The sequence below is a fragment of the Dermochelys coriacea genome, chromosome 1 (genome assembly GCF_009764565.3).
Source record: "Dermochelys coriacea isolate rDerCor1 chromosome 1, rDerCor1.pri.v4, whole genome shotgun sequence".
In the NCBI taxonomy this organism is placed as follows: domain Eukaryota; kingdom Metazoa; phylum Chordata; order Testudines; family Dermochelyidae; genus Dermochelys; species Dermochelys coriacea.
Window position 1 is genome coordinate 240,843,102 of NC_050068.2, and position 14,913 is coordinate 240,858,014.

Below are 14,913 nucleotides of genomic sequence, written 5' to 3' on the forward strand. Positions count from 1 at the left end.
TACGTAGTGCTGCTGGACATTCAGCTCTCCATTCAGGGCTATCGTGTTCCACCTCAGAGGTGGCTGCATGTCAGTGATGAATGGCATGATCCCTGGGACATGTATTAGTTTCTAATGCTTTGTGGGGAGAGGTGCTGTGTGCAGATGACCGCAAGAGCACCTTTGGGGTACTTAAGCCTGTTACACACCTGCACTGGGCCTAGATTTGGTCATGTCTGTATGTGAACAAAATCCTGTTTAAAACCATCTCTTTATTTTTCTGGAATTAGATTCTGTGGTTGATGAGGACATTTTCCGGCTCATTGGAGCTCAGCTTGCTGAGATTGGGGACCAAGTGGCTAGGGAGATCCAACCGAGAGTAGTAAATGATCTAGTGCAGCAATTTGTGAATGAGAATCTGTCCAAAGAGGTAAGTGAGGAATTCAGCTGATTAGCAATAACTAAAGAAGGATGAAAATGTAACAGATATGTCTGGATGTGATCAGCAAGAATGGAGAGTTGCCTGGATTGTTGTTTTAGGTAGTTTGTTGCTTTCGGTATGACCAGTTCAAGAATCCATCCTTTGCATGCACCTTCCATGTAAAGATTCCAGAAAATATTACATCAGCTTCACAACACCTTGAGAGGTAGGTCCAGCAGTGTTGTCATCCTCATCTCGCAGTGGGGAAGCTAAGGCACAAAGGGCCTGACTTTCAGATGTGCTTAGCACTCTGTGGCCACTGAAGTCAGTGGAGTTGCAAGGACTCGGCACCTCCTGAAAATCAGGCCCTAAGTGCACTACAAAAAAAACCCCACAGCAGCGAGTCTCAGAGTCTGAGTCCACTATCTGGGGCTCATGCTATAGGGCTAAAAATAGCAGCGTAGACATTCCCGCTTGGGCTGGAGTCCATGCTCTGAGAGCCACACCCATCATCGGATTTCAGAGCTTGGGCTCCAGCCTGAGCAGGAACATCTCCACTCCACTGCCATTTTAGCCTGAAGATCAGGGCTCTGAGACTCGCTGCTGTGGGTTTGTGGGGTTTTTTTTGGTTTAGTTTGCCTTTTGTGGTGTAGATGTGCCCTAAGTGACTTAGCTGAAGGTTTTACAGTCTTAACAAATGCACAAGGTTCAGTGTTAGCTGTTTCATGTACATAGCTCAGCACACTGGTGCTTAAGTAATGCTAACAGTTGCAGAAACTCAGCATCCCTGAGATACTACAGTGTTGGGAGTTGCAGAAAACCCTGAGAGGAAGGAATAAAGACCAGCTCTTCCAACTCCACTGATGTGCTTTAGCCATAAACCATCCTTCCCCTCAGAAGGACCCAGATCTAGATCTGTTAGTCAGTTTTGTTCATCTTCTTGGAGCTCCCCGTTATCTTCAGATAAGTGGCCTTTTGGCGCTCATCCACTCTTGCCCAGGATGATATGTTTCCCAAGCATCTCCTCTGTGCAAGTTACAGGCAAATGCAGTGTGTGATCTATTATGCTCCAGAGTCAAACTCTCAGCAACTGGGGTGTGGTAGACAATGCTGGATTATTTTAAACAATCTGTCTATTCATATAATAAAACCCCTTATAAACTTGTATAAACTCTAACAGTCTTGTCCAGAAAGACTCCGAGTAGCCACTATTCCCCCAGACCTTCAGTGGCAGCTGTGAGTGCTCAAGACCTTGTTAGGCCTCCAATTTATGACCTTGGTATAAAACTTTTAAACTCCAGCAATGTAGGAGGCAGAGACATGCACCTTTTTTGCTTGGGACTAGATAAGTTTTTTGTGCATTGGTTAGTCAGAGTAGTTATGCATCTTAGTTTGTACAGCATCTTGATCAGTGGTGGGCAACCTGCGGGCTGCATGCAGCCCGTCAGTGTAATCTGATTGCAGGCCGTGAGACATTTGGCTGAAGTTGACCGTCCGCAGGCACAGCTTCCAGTGGCTGTGGGGGGCTGTGCCTATGGACGGTCAACATCAGCAAAATGTCTTGCGGCCCACAATCAGATTACCCTGATGGGCCGCATGCTGGCTGCAGTTTGCCCACCACTGATCTAGATTGTGTTGCTGGGGATATATGTATTTTTCACTGATCCAGAGCAGCACCTGGATTAATTTCTCATCCGTACGCTCCACCACCTGCTCTGTTGTCCTGGGTCTTTGCCTTGTCTAATCTGTCCAGTGGGAGGGCACCCAGCACCTTTCAGGATCTGGCAATGTGTGTGTATGCCCTTCAGGGCAGGGACCACATCTCACTCCATGTTTGTAAAGGTAGATTTAAATTTACCAGCACTGTATGTAACTTCTGTTCTGTGTAAATCCTGCAGTTCATGATGGTGACCCCCGTTGCGTAAAAGCCACTCAAGGTGTGAAATGCCACCCAGTATGAGTCCATGAGTGCTTCTGCATTGAAGGGATTGTAGCAGTGTTTTGGGGCAATTGGATGGGTGAAAGTTTTGTCACCCTTACAGGCCGTAGTGGGATATTTATTTACTGTAATTTTTCTTTCCCCTCTGTTCAGGAGATAATGAGACGTCTGTCTAATACAGTGGAGGGGCTTGTGAGAACCATACCTTTGGAAATGGAGCAGGAGAAAGCCATGTTGGTGCTAGCAATGGTTTTAGCCAGAACAGTAGCAAACAAAATGCCATCCCTTCTACACCGTGTCTTTAACACCACTGTGAATTACATCAACCAGAACCTCCACAATTACGTTGTTAACCTGGGATAACAAGTAAGAATCCTCAAACTGTCTCTTAAGCTGTTGGGGTCTCCCAAGAAAAGTGGCAGAAGCCTGCTAACTCAGCTCTGGGCAAAGCAATTTAGGGAATAATCCTGGCTGGGGATGGGACTACGACTGTATGTGATCTAGCAGAGCTCCCTCCATCTTTATCTATATTCCTATAGAATCAATGGTCTCTACTACCTTATAGCCACTTAAGGCTTTGCAGCAGGAGCTGGAGTCCCAGTCTGCTTAGGTACTGATACTGTTGGGGGATGAGTCTGGCCAAGGGAAGTTGCGGGGGGAGCTGTGTGAGAAACTTGCAGCTCCACCCACTTGCTCACCTGAGTTGAAATCCAAAGGTTGACCTCCACCAGCACAGTGTGTCCACTAGCTCTGTGCCTGTAGGCCAGGGGGAGTGTGAATAGTAAGTCGCATGTTCTCACAGCAGCTTCTCCTGGGAGTGGCATGGATGGGCCCAGGAGTGGTCAGTTCCTCCAGGGCAAGGAAGGTAGTTTCCCAGACTAAGCCCCAATTCTGATCATGTTCCACTTGTCTCTGCACCCATTTCTGTACTGCTGGCTTCCCCTTCTCTCTCCGTTGCCCATCTGAAACCGCCACTCTAAGCGGTAAAAGTAATTTTAGTGCCACAGGGTCAGCTACAGCAAGGAGAGGATGGGGAAATGTTTAAACAGTGACACCATTCTTCTTTTCTGGCTGTGGAGCTAAAGCACAGTTGGAGCGACAGTGAGCCAATATTTGTAGTTGAAAGTGTCCTGATGAGGTGGTATTTTCAAAGCCGGAGACATAGAATGTGAGTGCTAAAAAGGCAGCTGGGCTCTGATAAATAAGGAACTGCCTTTACAAAATAACTAATTTGCCCATAGTGTACCACTGGGAATTTGAAACCTTGGCAGTGATGGTGCATTGACACGGGCAAACTTGACCCCCTAGTCTGCAGACATGGAAGCACCTGAGAGCAAAGGGTGCAGCGTCATTCCACTGCAGAAGGGGATGGAGGTGTGCATGGCAGGATCCTGGGGAAGTGGTCAGTACCATCTGCATTGTAGAGCTGAGCTGCATGGTAGTCTGCAGGTGTGGTGTAGCATTTCTGGAATTATTCAGATCCACCAGCTCTTCTCTCTCCTCCTGCACAAACACAGGGAGGGCACATGAGCTATGAGACACAGTGCAGTGGCTCCAGAACCGCTCCTCAGGCTGTGCAGTGGGGTCAGGATTTGGACCATAGTTGTTTTAGCTTTTAGACTCTGTTGGTTACAATAATTGTGTCTGAAACTGACTGGCAGGTGTGTTAGTGGGTTACTAGTGCCTATCTGTCTTGAGTGGTGGCACAAGGCCAAATGAGAGTGACACTTCTCCGGTGACTCAAACTTTAATGCAGTGCTTGGGGCAGCTTATTGCTAGAGTATGCAACAGAACCAGTTCCCTACAGGTTAATACTGCAGAAACGGATCCACAGGTGTGTATTGCCTTGAGAACTGGCCAATCCCCAAGATTTAGATGGGAAGAAGAGAAGGTGTCTGGGTGGGGCTCCTGTCATGAGAACCAGCCCTTTAGCTCCCTGGCTGACACTTAAGTCTTGGCTACACTAGAATGTGTAGCTATACTAGCAAACTCTTCCTAGTATAGACCCAGCTCATATTGGTAAAAGAACTGTGGCCCATGCAGCTTGTACCAGTTTCCCAAATGAAATAAGGTATAGCAGCAAAAGGACTTTTTTGGGGCCAGTATAGCTGCATCTGCGCTAGAGCTTTTTACTAGCACAACTGTGTGTCAATAGGGGTGATTTTTTTTTGTCACCCATAATCAACAAAATTATGCTGGCAAAACTTTTTTACATGTAGATCAGGCCTTAGAATGACAGAAATCTGGCAGGTGGAGTCATAAATAGCACCAGTTTCCCAGAAGGGCCATAAGGTATGTTGCTATGAACACAGAAATGGGGTGGTGGTCATTAAAAACAGCTAGATTGTAAACAAATAATAGGTTGAGGGGCAAATTCCTCTCCAGTAGCTCCTTTTTAAAACTCTCTCCATTCTCCTGGTGGTGATGAATTTGTGACTGAGGCAGGCTCTCCCTTAGGGAAGAACAACAGGCATTTCACTAAGAATATGTATACGGTCGTGGCCTGCTGCGTTTGCTAACCCCCTGTTCTGTGTCCCCTCTAGAGTTGAATGAGAGCGGAGCCAGTCCCGTTGACGTCTGTGGAGAAGATTGCTTCTTGAGTATTTACTTTAAATGTTAAAACTTTTGCTTTTTTTCCCCTTGTTTAAATTCTTTTGCAATGCCGCTATGAAGGGGGAAGCACAACCCCTTAGTTATTTTTTTAGGTTGTTCAACACAGGAGAAACGTTCAAGCTGTGCGATTGTTCGGCAGAGACATGTAGGACTATTGCTTGCCTGTTACATTCAATATTTTGTAAAAGAAAGTGACATACAGGTCTTCACCAGCACCAAGACTTAGGAAAAAGTGCCAGTTAGCACTGAGCCTGCAGCCTGTCTTCCCTGCAGGGTTAACCCAGGTGTGAGCAGCCACACAGCACACCTGTACTTCAAAGCTGTGCTCTCATGTCTATGGTGCTAGGTCTGCTAGAGGCAAGGCCTATTGTTCTTTTGTGCTGCAGTAAGCTGAGCCCTTCTAGTCTTTCTGAGTACAGTCCTCTGATGCTGTCCCAATCAACTGCAAGGGATTTAGACTCACTACAAAATGGGTGAGTTACCAATCCAAGTAACCTAACCTCTGCTTTTAACGTCTCTACACTAGCATAGCTTTTCCAGGATAGTATGCATAGTAGTGTAGCCTCTTCTCACAAGGACAAGAATTTCTCCCCTCCATGCACCCCCCCCCCGCCAGCATGATAGGTAATCCACCTCTCTGAGCAGCAGTAGCTAAATCAATGGATTTCACCCCCTATGCTGTGTGCTAGCCTGGGTTGAGACAACCACCTAACACTTAGTGGTGTGCCTTTAGTGAAGACATACCTTTAGAAATACAGGCTGATTCTTGAGTAAACTATATGCTCAGGGTTTTTTCCCTAGGCACATCAATTGTGGGGGGACAGGGTCTTTTGAGCCTCTGGAGAGTGTCTGATTTAGATGATCAAAGTTATAGAAAAGCAACAATTGAGTGATATCAGGTCAGATAATTCAGCTGGTCTTACTTGAGCATAGCACACACTAGCTTTAATTTCCACTCAATAGGTCCCTCCATGTAGTCAATGACTAAGGCTGGCACTCTTAACTCATGCCTAGAGCCTCTGCTGGTGGGCCTACTAGGAATGCAGTCTCAACTTGACAGTTTATGTAAACTGAACTCTGAGTTGCTGTTTCTTATATTACCTGTAAATATTTTATACTTAATAAAATTGTCAGTGCAGCTGTTATCCATTTTCAAACTGGGTGTGCAAGGAAGTACTTAAACTTCCAAGGACAATGGGAAGCAGGAGACTGAAGTCAGTTATTTTTTTTTATCAATTTTTCCTGAAGGTTTCTGGTGAATTTTATAAAGTGATTCCTTTTTAGAGGGATAGCAGCCAAAAAAGAAAGGGAAATATGAGCCTTTTCATTTACTGGAACTGAAAGGGTGGTGGGAGAATGTGGCTAGCTGGATTTTGCTGTGCACCCAACACTAAGGGAGAGCAAGCAATCCAAGGGGTTGTCTACACCAGACTGCACCATTACCTCAGGCTAAGAGCATGCTGTTTAACTAAGGGAGAGGATTTGGAATGCCTTTGGGGTGGTGCACACACAAGATGACAGAAGGGAACTAGCATAATAATAGACCCACACATTGTTTTTGAAAACTGTAACATTTATTAAAGTGCAAGCTGGGGCCATAGTCTTACAGCAGTGTCCCATTTGGGGAAGGAAAAAACGTACATAAAGTTCTCTCCAGCTCTAAAGTGAAAGGTTAACACTGTGGAAACAGTATTTTAATTAACCAAATGGCACAAGAGGCTTCAGACAGTTTATTACCCCCCACCCCCAGGTGCTGCACTTGCCTGTTAAAAGAAACATTAAAAAAAAGTTGCTGGAAGATGTGAAGGCATCTTCTGCAAGTCAGCTGACTGCATTTCTGGGAACCTACTGGAATGGAAGCATAAAGGAAGACTAAGTACACCATTAAATGTTGCTGCTTGTATAACAAACTAAAGGTGCTCTCTTAGGCTGAGTGGGTCTTGTACTGTTCAAATAAGAAGAGGGCTTACTACTATTTAGTCAGAAAACCAAGAGTATGGGAGAGATCCCCAGCTGCATAGCAATGACAGCACCTGCTTTACCCAAGTCAATCTCTGGGTCAGACAATTCACTTTTCCAGCAGCTAAAGCAAGGAAATCAGAAGCTGCTTTTGATGCAAATTTTAATTAGGCATTGAAGATGCCTTCAGGCCACTAGCTACAGGAACAAATGGGTATTAGCTGCAGTCTGCCTAGGGGACCTAAGGAGGGTCAACTGTAAATAGGAGAAAAGATCAATTAATGATAGGAAATCCTTTAAAAAGCAAAGCATGGACTATATCAAGTGTTCAGTTGCCATAGACATAGGTGGTAGCTCTACAGTGTGTAGTTTTGATTTTCCCACTAAATAGCTATTAACCTGGCTCTAGTTTAACCTCAGCAAATGTGATTATCCCAACCCAGGAACAACTGCATACGACTCAAATACTCCCTACTCCAACATGTTACTTGCAATAGCTGCTGTACCTGCAATCATTAGCCCTGTGAAGTACCTGTCCCACAGCAAACTGGTTGTAGTTTAGAATGTACCCACTCTCTCTTATTTGGAACAGTCTTCGCTGAGCTCTCAAGCACAACTACAGCCAGGCTCAAAGTAATGCCACTTGCCTCTCAGTGCTAAAATTAACCAATTTATTAAAACCATACACAGCTTCTACTGCTCTCCCAGCTTCCTGCAGGGGAAAGAAATGAAGTTTTATTTTCTGTTTCATACATCACCACAGTCCACTGTAGAATACCAAAATTTCTCCCCTGTAACCTACTGGATAAGGGAATGTACATAGAATCAGACACAAAGGAGTAATTCATCTGCATATATTTCAGATCGAGAGGCCTGTGAGATTTCATCCTTGGAATGAAGAATTCTGAAAGCCATGTCTACACTTGTTTTGGCAGCACAGCTGTCTCAGGAGGGTGGGATTGTGTGGTGTGTTTTTTAAATACCAAACACAAAGCTAGCTTTCAAAAGTAGTTTCTGGCCATGTGGTAGGGGTTGTGCTTACTACAGGCAGCCTGAGCAATTTGAGAATAACTGCTGCTGTAGTAAGCAACGCAGTCCAGTGGACAGATAAACAGGAGTGCTATACGTTCCAGTCCTACCCTCGGAGTCTGACTTAGGGTGACCAAGGCCCCATCCTTTCCTCTAGACAGAGTATCTGGGTGTGTCCCCCTTTTTACAGAGGGAGAAGCTGTTTGTAAAGCAGTCTACAGCTACAGCTAAAAAATACTAAATGCTTGGTAGTTAGTTTTATGACAGCTTGAGGATGTGCAGCAGACAAATGTAGAGAGATGCAAGAAAGGGTTCAAGGTAGAAAATTCATTAAGGTCAAACCCACTGAGGCACTTAGTTTTGGAAAAGAGGGTGAGGGCAAATAATACTAATGTGAATGACAGTACAAAAGTAACATTACAATGAATGACGTAGATAACGTCTTTCCCTCTACCAACTTGTAAGCATTCTATCATGGAGAGATGGCCAGCACACTTCAGATCAGCACCACCTTCAGTTCAGGATTGCCTTAACATACTTTAAAGAGAGGGAGCAAGTCTACCTGTTTCCTAATCCACAATCAACCTTAGAGCAAAAGCATGGACTCCAAACCAATGACAATAAAACTGTACTCTTAAGTTTATCTGCCCCTCATTGGATCACTTCCACCAAATGGCCAGAGCTAGGGTTGGCTACAACTGCTTCAAACTCAAAAGGTTTGAGTCAGTATTCTTAGTGGGAACTCATGGAGACGAGCAAATGTATAGTCTAGTGTGGGAGGAGAATATTTTCCCAACTGTAACTTCTTAGAGAGAACTGATGAGGGGAATCATCATCAGGGAATAACAAATCCAAAACAGGGATTATGGCTGCTTTTCCACTGAAGTAGAAATCAGTCAAAGCCCTGAGCATTTTCTTGATGGGGAGGGAGGAATATTTAACAAAATCCTAAGCCAAGGATTTATTTGCTGCTGCCACGGCCTTCTCCTCTCCCTTTCCCACTGTTGTCAGTGTGGGATTAGAGTGCCGGTGAACAATTGTACACAGTAGGAAAAGTTTGTGCTACTGTGATGGAAGACGTGTTTCAATTTAACAATACACGCTTGAATCTTGTATCCCTGTTGATCTCAACTTAGCAGAAAATGATTTCTCCTCCCCCGGCCTTTAAAAACCTATTCTTCTCCAGTCCCAGTATGAGTATCTAGTACAGGAAACTTTTACGGTGGGATGAAAAGAGCGCATTTCACAGTTTGCATAGTAATATCCAGAATGCACAGGAAAAGGTATCCTATCTTAACCTAAAGCTGAGGCTAGTTTTAGCACCCACTCCGACTAAGGAGAGGGGGGCTCTCCTGTCTGTCTCAAATTTGCCAAACATAAAAGCATATTACCTTAGGGACAAAATTTCACTGTCACTAGTGAGATGATAGCAGCCCCTAGCCATAAGAACAGCCTGCAAGGAGCATGCAGGAGAAGGAGACAGCAGCAGTTCTTTGTAGACTAGTAAAGGGGCCTACCACACTGGCATGGATAAAGTAAGTAACAGAAGAATAGAGTAACACCTTCCATAGAGGAGAACTAGACACTGAACAGCAAAATCCCCACTGTGGTTGGGGTAGTTTCTACTTATTGGACTCGTATCATTTTAAATGCTTCTGATTTTAGTAAGCTAAATAGAAGTTAAATGGGAATTTGTATCATGTCTGTGACACGAGTAATAGTGGGGTCCTTCCTATAAAATATCTACAGCAGAGAGCTCTCGAGAAGGGAGGTAAGAGAAGGAAGCTATGGCAAGGAAAATAGCAATGTCACTCTATTGTAACTGCACCCTCACAGAAAAATCTATGCAGCATGAGGCAATACTTGCTAGGACAAAACTGCACACTCACTGCACAGCAATGAGGATCCCAACCAGAGCACCTAGAAGTGTCTGGGAAAAGAACTAGTTCGATTTTACAACAAAGACTTCTAAGGCCAGCCTGCTACAATTTTTATGGAGTAAAAGTAGCCCAGCTTATATACAGTAACACAGGGATGTGATCGGCAGAGTCCAAAATTCCTGAGCTAAGCAGGTTCCTTCCACAGTAATGGGCACCAGCTTTAATAACCCTTTCCCCACCATTCTCTCTGTTCCTCAGAAAAAAATCCCTCAGCTCAAACCTCTAGAAGCTTATCTACAAAACCCACCCTAGCTCAAGATTAGAGTGCAAAATTCGTGGACTACTGGGTTTTGTCAACTGCCAACTTTTTGTCAACTGTCAACAGCATTTTGGGGTGGGAAGGGACAGGAACGGAGATACAAATTCATTTCACTTGAAAATAAAAAGCTCAAGACAAAAAGAAATACACTATTCTCAGCCCAATTATTAGTAAAAGACAGGTCCACTATATCCTAGGCAGCAAGTAAGATTGTCAGAAATAAAATAGGTTGTCTTATGCTTTAAAAAGCGTACATTATGGCTTCATTTTCACTTTATCCCAAGTTCCTTTTCACCTACCTCCATCTATCCTGAGCCAGCATCAACACCGAAAGAAAACCAGTTTTACCTAGGGAATCAAAGACCATGTCCTTAAAGCTGCAGTACATACGTGCATTCATATACACACACACACACACACTCTATGAAACAGGAACATGCGTGGTTGATCTGGGCCAACTAACGCACATGGTAATACCTTAAAGATTTCACTTATAAATTTTAAGAACAAAGGTTGTGACGAAGGGGGCTAGAATTTTTTTCCAAAGTAACTTTATTATCATTTATTGAATCTGCAAAGTCTTTAGGAACATTTACCAATTATTTCTGCATAGTGCGCAAAACTTGCATTAGGAAACTACACCATGCTGGCTCCCAGAACGTCATTCATCCTAGGGCCAGAAGCCACAGGCAAACAACAAAGGAAATATTTAATGCTGTTTGGTTTAGTTACTAGCATCAGTTACTTTGAATATCAAGGATTCTGGCAATTTGTCATAACCAAGGCTGAGTTAAGACTAAATACGCTCTGTGCTTAACTCATGCAAGAAAATATAGAACTGCAGCCCAAGATAAGGACAAAGCAACCATTTAACCTTTGATTTCACAGGTGATGTCAGCCTCACAGTGTTCTGAATTTAATTATAAATCCTGGGTAGTCATATTTTATCCACTAAATAAGCACTAGCATCAAGACCTTATGAAAATGGCACAGTGACCCAAATGAGAGTCATGCTCTCTGGTGACTGATCTGTGGCAGTAATGTGGGATGCACAAGAGGGAGCCAAAGGTTCTCTCAGACCAGCAACCAGCAGTGTATCTCCTCCACACTCCCGTAGCACAGAGGTGGAGGCCTGTGCATCTCTCCCACCAACATCAGAGCACTCAGAGAAAACAGTATATAGAGGCAGCATCTTTACAAGATGGGGCTTCAGGAAGTATAAGGGGCTAAACAGGTGTGAGAAAAGAGGTATAGTATGAGCACTCTCCCAACTAGGGTTTAGAAGGAACCTAGGAGGTTAGGAGAAGTGCAGTACCTGAGAGGAAGTTGAAACAAAAGGGAGACCAGCCTCATGCTACAGGATTAAGGTGGCTGGTTTATTTTGTATGTTTGTTTTTAAGAGAGTCTAAGGGGCACAAAGGGAAGTGACAAGACAGGGTAGCTGCAACAGCTCAGTCAGGGAAGCTAAAAATTCCAGGGGTTAGCAGCAACCAGCCCCCTCCTGCCCCTGGAATTTTCTGTTCCAGTTTCCAGTGTACAAGCACCCCCTTTCCTCAGCACTTGTACTCAGTTCTGAAATTTGCAGAACTGATATTTTTAAAATACCCCTGGTACTTTAATCGGGGGGGGGGGGGGGGGACCAAAAAACAAAACCAAACAGTCTCCACTCCAATTCTACTAAAAAACATGATTGTCCATAGCCTTAGCCTTATCAAATAACCTCACCCCATCACCATTTAAGTTATACAAATGTCCAATTAACAGCAGGCAGCTGAACCTTTAGTTAATGCAACTAAAAAATTTGGATCCCACTTTCTCCCCCCTCCTCAGCAAGAGAGCCCCATTACTTCTTTCTCAGCGCCAGTGCTACTCCCACTGCCACAGCCAGAATAGCTACTGCAGCAGCCCCACCATACAGCAGTATAGATTTGCCTTCTGGCAACAGGATGGGTTTCTCCTCTCCAGCTGGGGATTTCTCTTCCATTTCTTTCGAATGGCTCTCCTTCCCCACTTTTATTTCCACTTCTGGAGGCAGTATTTTCTCAGGTTCTGGTGCAGACTTTTCTTCTGATGGGCTTGGTTTCTGTACAGGTTTACTCAACATGGGGATTTCTGGTTCAACAGGCTCCTCAGCCACCTCTCCCTTTTCCTCATGTTCTGTAAGCAAAGGTGCAGAGGGGATTGCTTTTTCAACAGCCACAATCTCAGCTTCAGACTTCATCTCCAGCAAAGAAGGGGATTCCAGGAACCCCTCCTGTGCAGTCTCAGTCTCCAGGGCCACCGATGACACTGCCGCTTCCTCTATCCCCTCTGGTATCTCCTCCTTCTCCACATGAACAATGTCAGAGTTGGAAGAGTTATTTTCACTCCTTTCTTCACCGCCTCCATTGCTATCTAAGCTCTTTACCTCTTCAGGATCCATAGCCACCTGCTGCCAGGACTCAGGTCCAAGAGATACCGGCAAGCTCTCTGTGTGCCAGCTCTGGCTAGCTGACAAAGAGACAGGCAGGCTCTCTGACTGCCAAGACGTAGTCACTGTGGGAGACTCTGGGGGGCTCACCTGTCCAGAGTTTTCGCTGGTTAGAATGTAGATGTCATTGCTGTCCTCTGCAATTGCATGGTATTCCTCCTCTTCAGAATCCAGACTAAAGACAGTACCCTGGAAGAAAGGCAGAGAACACACCAGATCAGTAAAGAACAGCAGAGTTCACAGCACATCCTCCCAAATAACAGGTCCATGGAAGAGCAACACAGTCTGGCAGCATCACAAGGCTCTGCAACAAGATCAGCTGGCTTTTGCCAAGGGGCAATTTCTCTCTTCTTATGTTTCAGACTGGGCTACCAGAATTGCCTTGTCTAAGTGGAATTTTCAGAAAGTGGGACCATTTTTTAAGATGAAGCTGTTCCTTGGATCCCACCTTTCTCTGGAATTAATATAGTGCTTAGTTATATGAATAAATTGTAGGACATCAGTAACCAGAAAAAATTAAAGTTAACTTACTTTAACAAAATGGGTACAAAAGCTTGGTTTCCTCTTCACACTCCCATTTTGTGTGTGCTCTATACTGCTTGTTTATGGGCATAGAGGCTTTATATGTATTAATACTAAACCTGTCACCTGCAGCCCCCACTGCTCAAAATCTGTCCCACTAGTTTGTAAATGAGTTCCATCCTTGTTTATTCTCCTTCAATTTTGGCATCCTTCACAGATTTGAAAACAATTTAAATTAAACCATAAAAACAACCAAAAGCAGCCACACAAAGGGCAAAGAATTGCCTGGTTTTTTAGTTAGTTAGGTAAAAAAAACTCTAGACATCCTAAAAGTTTGCTACTGGACTCCAATGAGTAGGAAATGTCAGTGTATGAAGATTGAAAGACTCCTCCCCATTGGAGCAGGAGCAGCTTTGTGGGCTCCCGGTTGACCAGACAACCATCCAAGAACCACTGGCCAAGTCTTTTATTATTCTGAAGAAGTTCACTTTGAGAGAGAAGCTGCAAGAGGAAGTTATTTCTAAAGGCAAAGGAAAACCTCAGGTGGGTATGACAACAAATGAGATTTTAAAAAGAACAGAGAAAAAACCCTGATGTTAACCATGTGGCACTTGACTTAAATTGCAACAAAACACAAAATTGGATTGTTTCTCCCCACCAAAAGTCTTTTAAATTTTTTTTTAAACTTTTTTAAATTTTTAAATTTTTTTAAATTTTCCAAGAACATTTGGCCAGTGTTGCAATACTGAACTTTACACAACTCATTATTCCTCCACTTCCATTCAGACCCCTTCTCTCGAGTATCTTCAGTTCTCCACTTGCATTCTGCTTGATCAGCAGCAAGTTTCCCTACACAATCCCATCATCACTTGAAAGAGATGGACTCCTTCCTCCCCAAACCTGAAACTTAGTAACCTTCCCAAATTTGTTCCAAGTAATTTCTCACTTCAAATACTTACACCCCTTCTTCCTTCTTGGGGGCAGTATTTCACATCACCTTTCACAAACAGTACGTACAGGAGTGATACCTCCCTAATATCTACGAGTTCAAGTTCCTTGTCCTACTTCTGTCTCTTTCCATGCTTACTTTGTTTACTGCCCCTCTATGTTCCACATCCAAACTCTCCTTATGTTCTTCATCCATCACACAAATTCATTCTGAGTGCACCCAAATCTGGTTTACAACTGCAAAGGTTGACAAAACCAACACCTGCTCACTGCCACATCAGAGAGGGAGGCTGTACAAGCAAGCTGCCATTAAGTTCTCATCCTTTCCTCTGCTGGAAGCAGCACCAACCATGCCCCCAGACTATATAAGGAAGGACACAATGCGTCTTTAGTAACTCATTTCTGAATCCTAAAGCATTGAGTGTTGCACTCAAGACCATTAGGTGATACCAAGAACAATAGCAAGAATGAGCCTACTGTATTAGTGAAAGCACTCAGTCCACACAGTAACTGCTCAGGTGTACTGTAATGCCACAAGTGTGGGAGGGACTGTACTGCAGGGGTTACAATGGAAGAAAAAGAAAAACACACATCCATTTTGATAAGCCCAAACTGTCATTTAGGCCTTGTGAATCTATCACTGCTTTTCTAATATGCAACGAATGCAGGTGCCTATACAGTGAATAAAAATAAGAACAGCCGCTCCGTCTTTTCTGCCAGGCATGTCAACAGACTCCTTAATGACCAACCCAAGAGACTGGTGCTTCTGTGAGAAGGAAGCAGTTAAAATGACATTTGGATGCCTCACAAATATTCATATCTCCCCTCTCAATC

General features: G+C 44.1%; 2 protein-coding genes across 12 annotated transcripts in view; one reads left to right on the forward strand and one right to left on the reverse strand.

Moving 5' to 3' along the window:
• BID (BH3 interacting domain death agonist) overlaps positions 1 to 6,134 on the forward strand; it is a 44,537-nt gene extending 38,403 nt beyond the window's left edge. For all 8 annotated transcript variants that reach the window (XM_038412144.2, XM_043517653.1, XM_038412174.2 and 5 more), the window contains 3 exons: positions 270 to 409; positions 2,493 to 2,705; positions 4,883 to 6,134. In XM_038412144.2, the coding sequence (XP_038268072.1) occupies positions 270 to 409; positions 2,493 to 2,702 (350 nt within the window). In that variant the 3' untranslated portion in view covers positions 2,703 to 2,705; positions 4,883 to 6,134. The remainder of the gene's footprint in view (positions 1 to 269; positions 410 to 2,492; positions 2,706 to 4,882) is intronic.
• Positions 6,135 to 6,507: 373 nt separating this feature from the next.
• Positions 6,508 to 14,913, reverse strand: part of BCL2L13 (BCL2 like 13) — a 79,375-nt gene continuing 70,969 nt past the window's right edge. For all 4 annotated transcript variants that reach the window (XM_043517613.1, XM_038412111.2, XM_043517623.1 and 1 more), the window contains one exon: positions 6,508 to 12,798. In XM_043517613.1, coding sequence (XP_043373548.1) covers positions 11,983 to 12,798 — 816 coding nt within the window. In that variant the 3' untranslated portion in view covers positions 6,508 to 11,982. The remainder of the gene's footprint in view (positions 12,799 to 14,913) is intronic.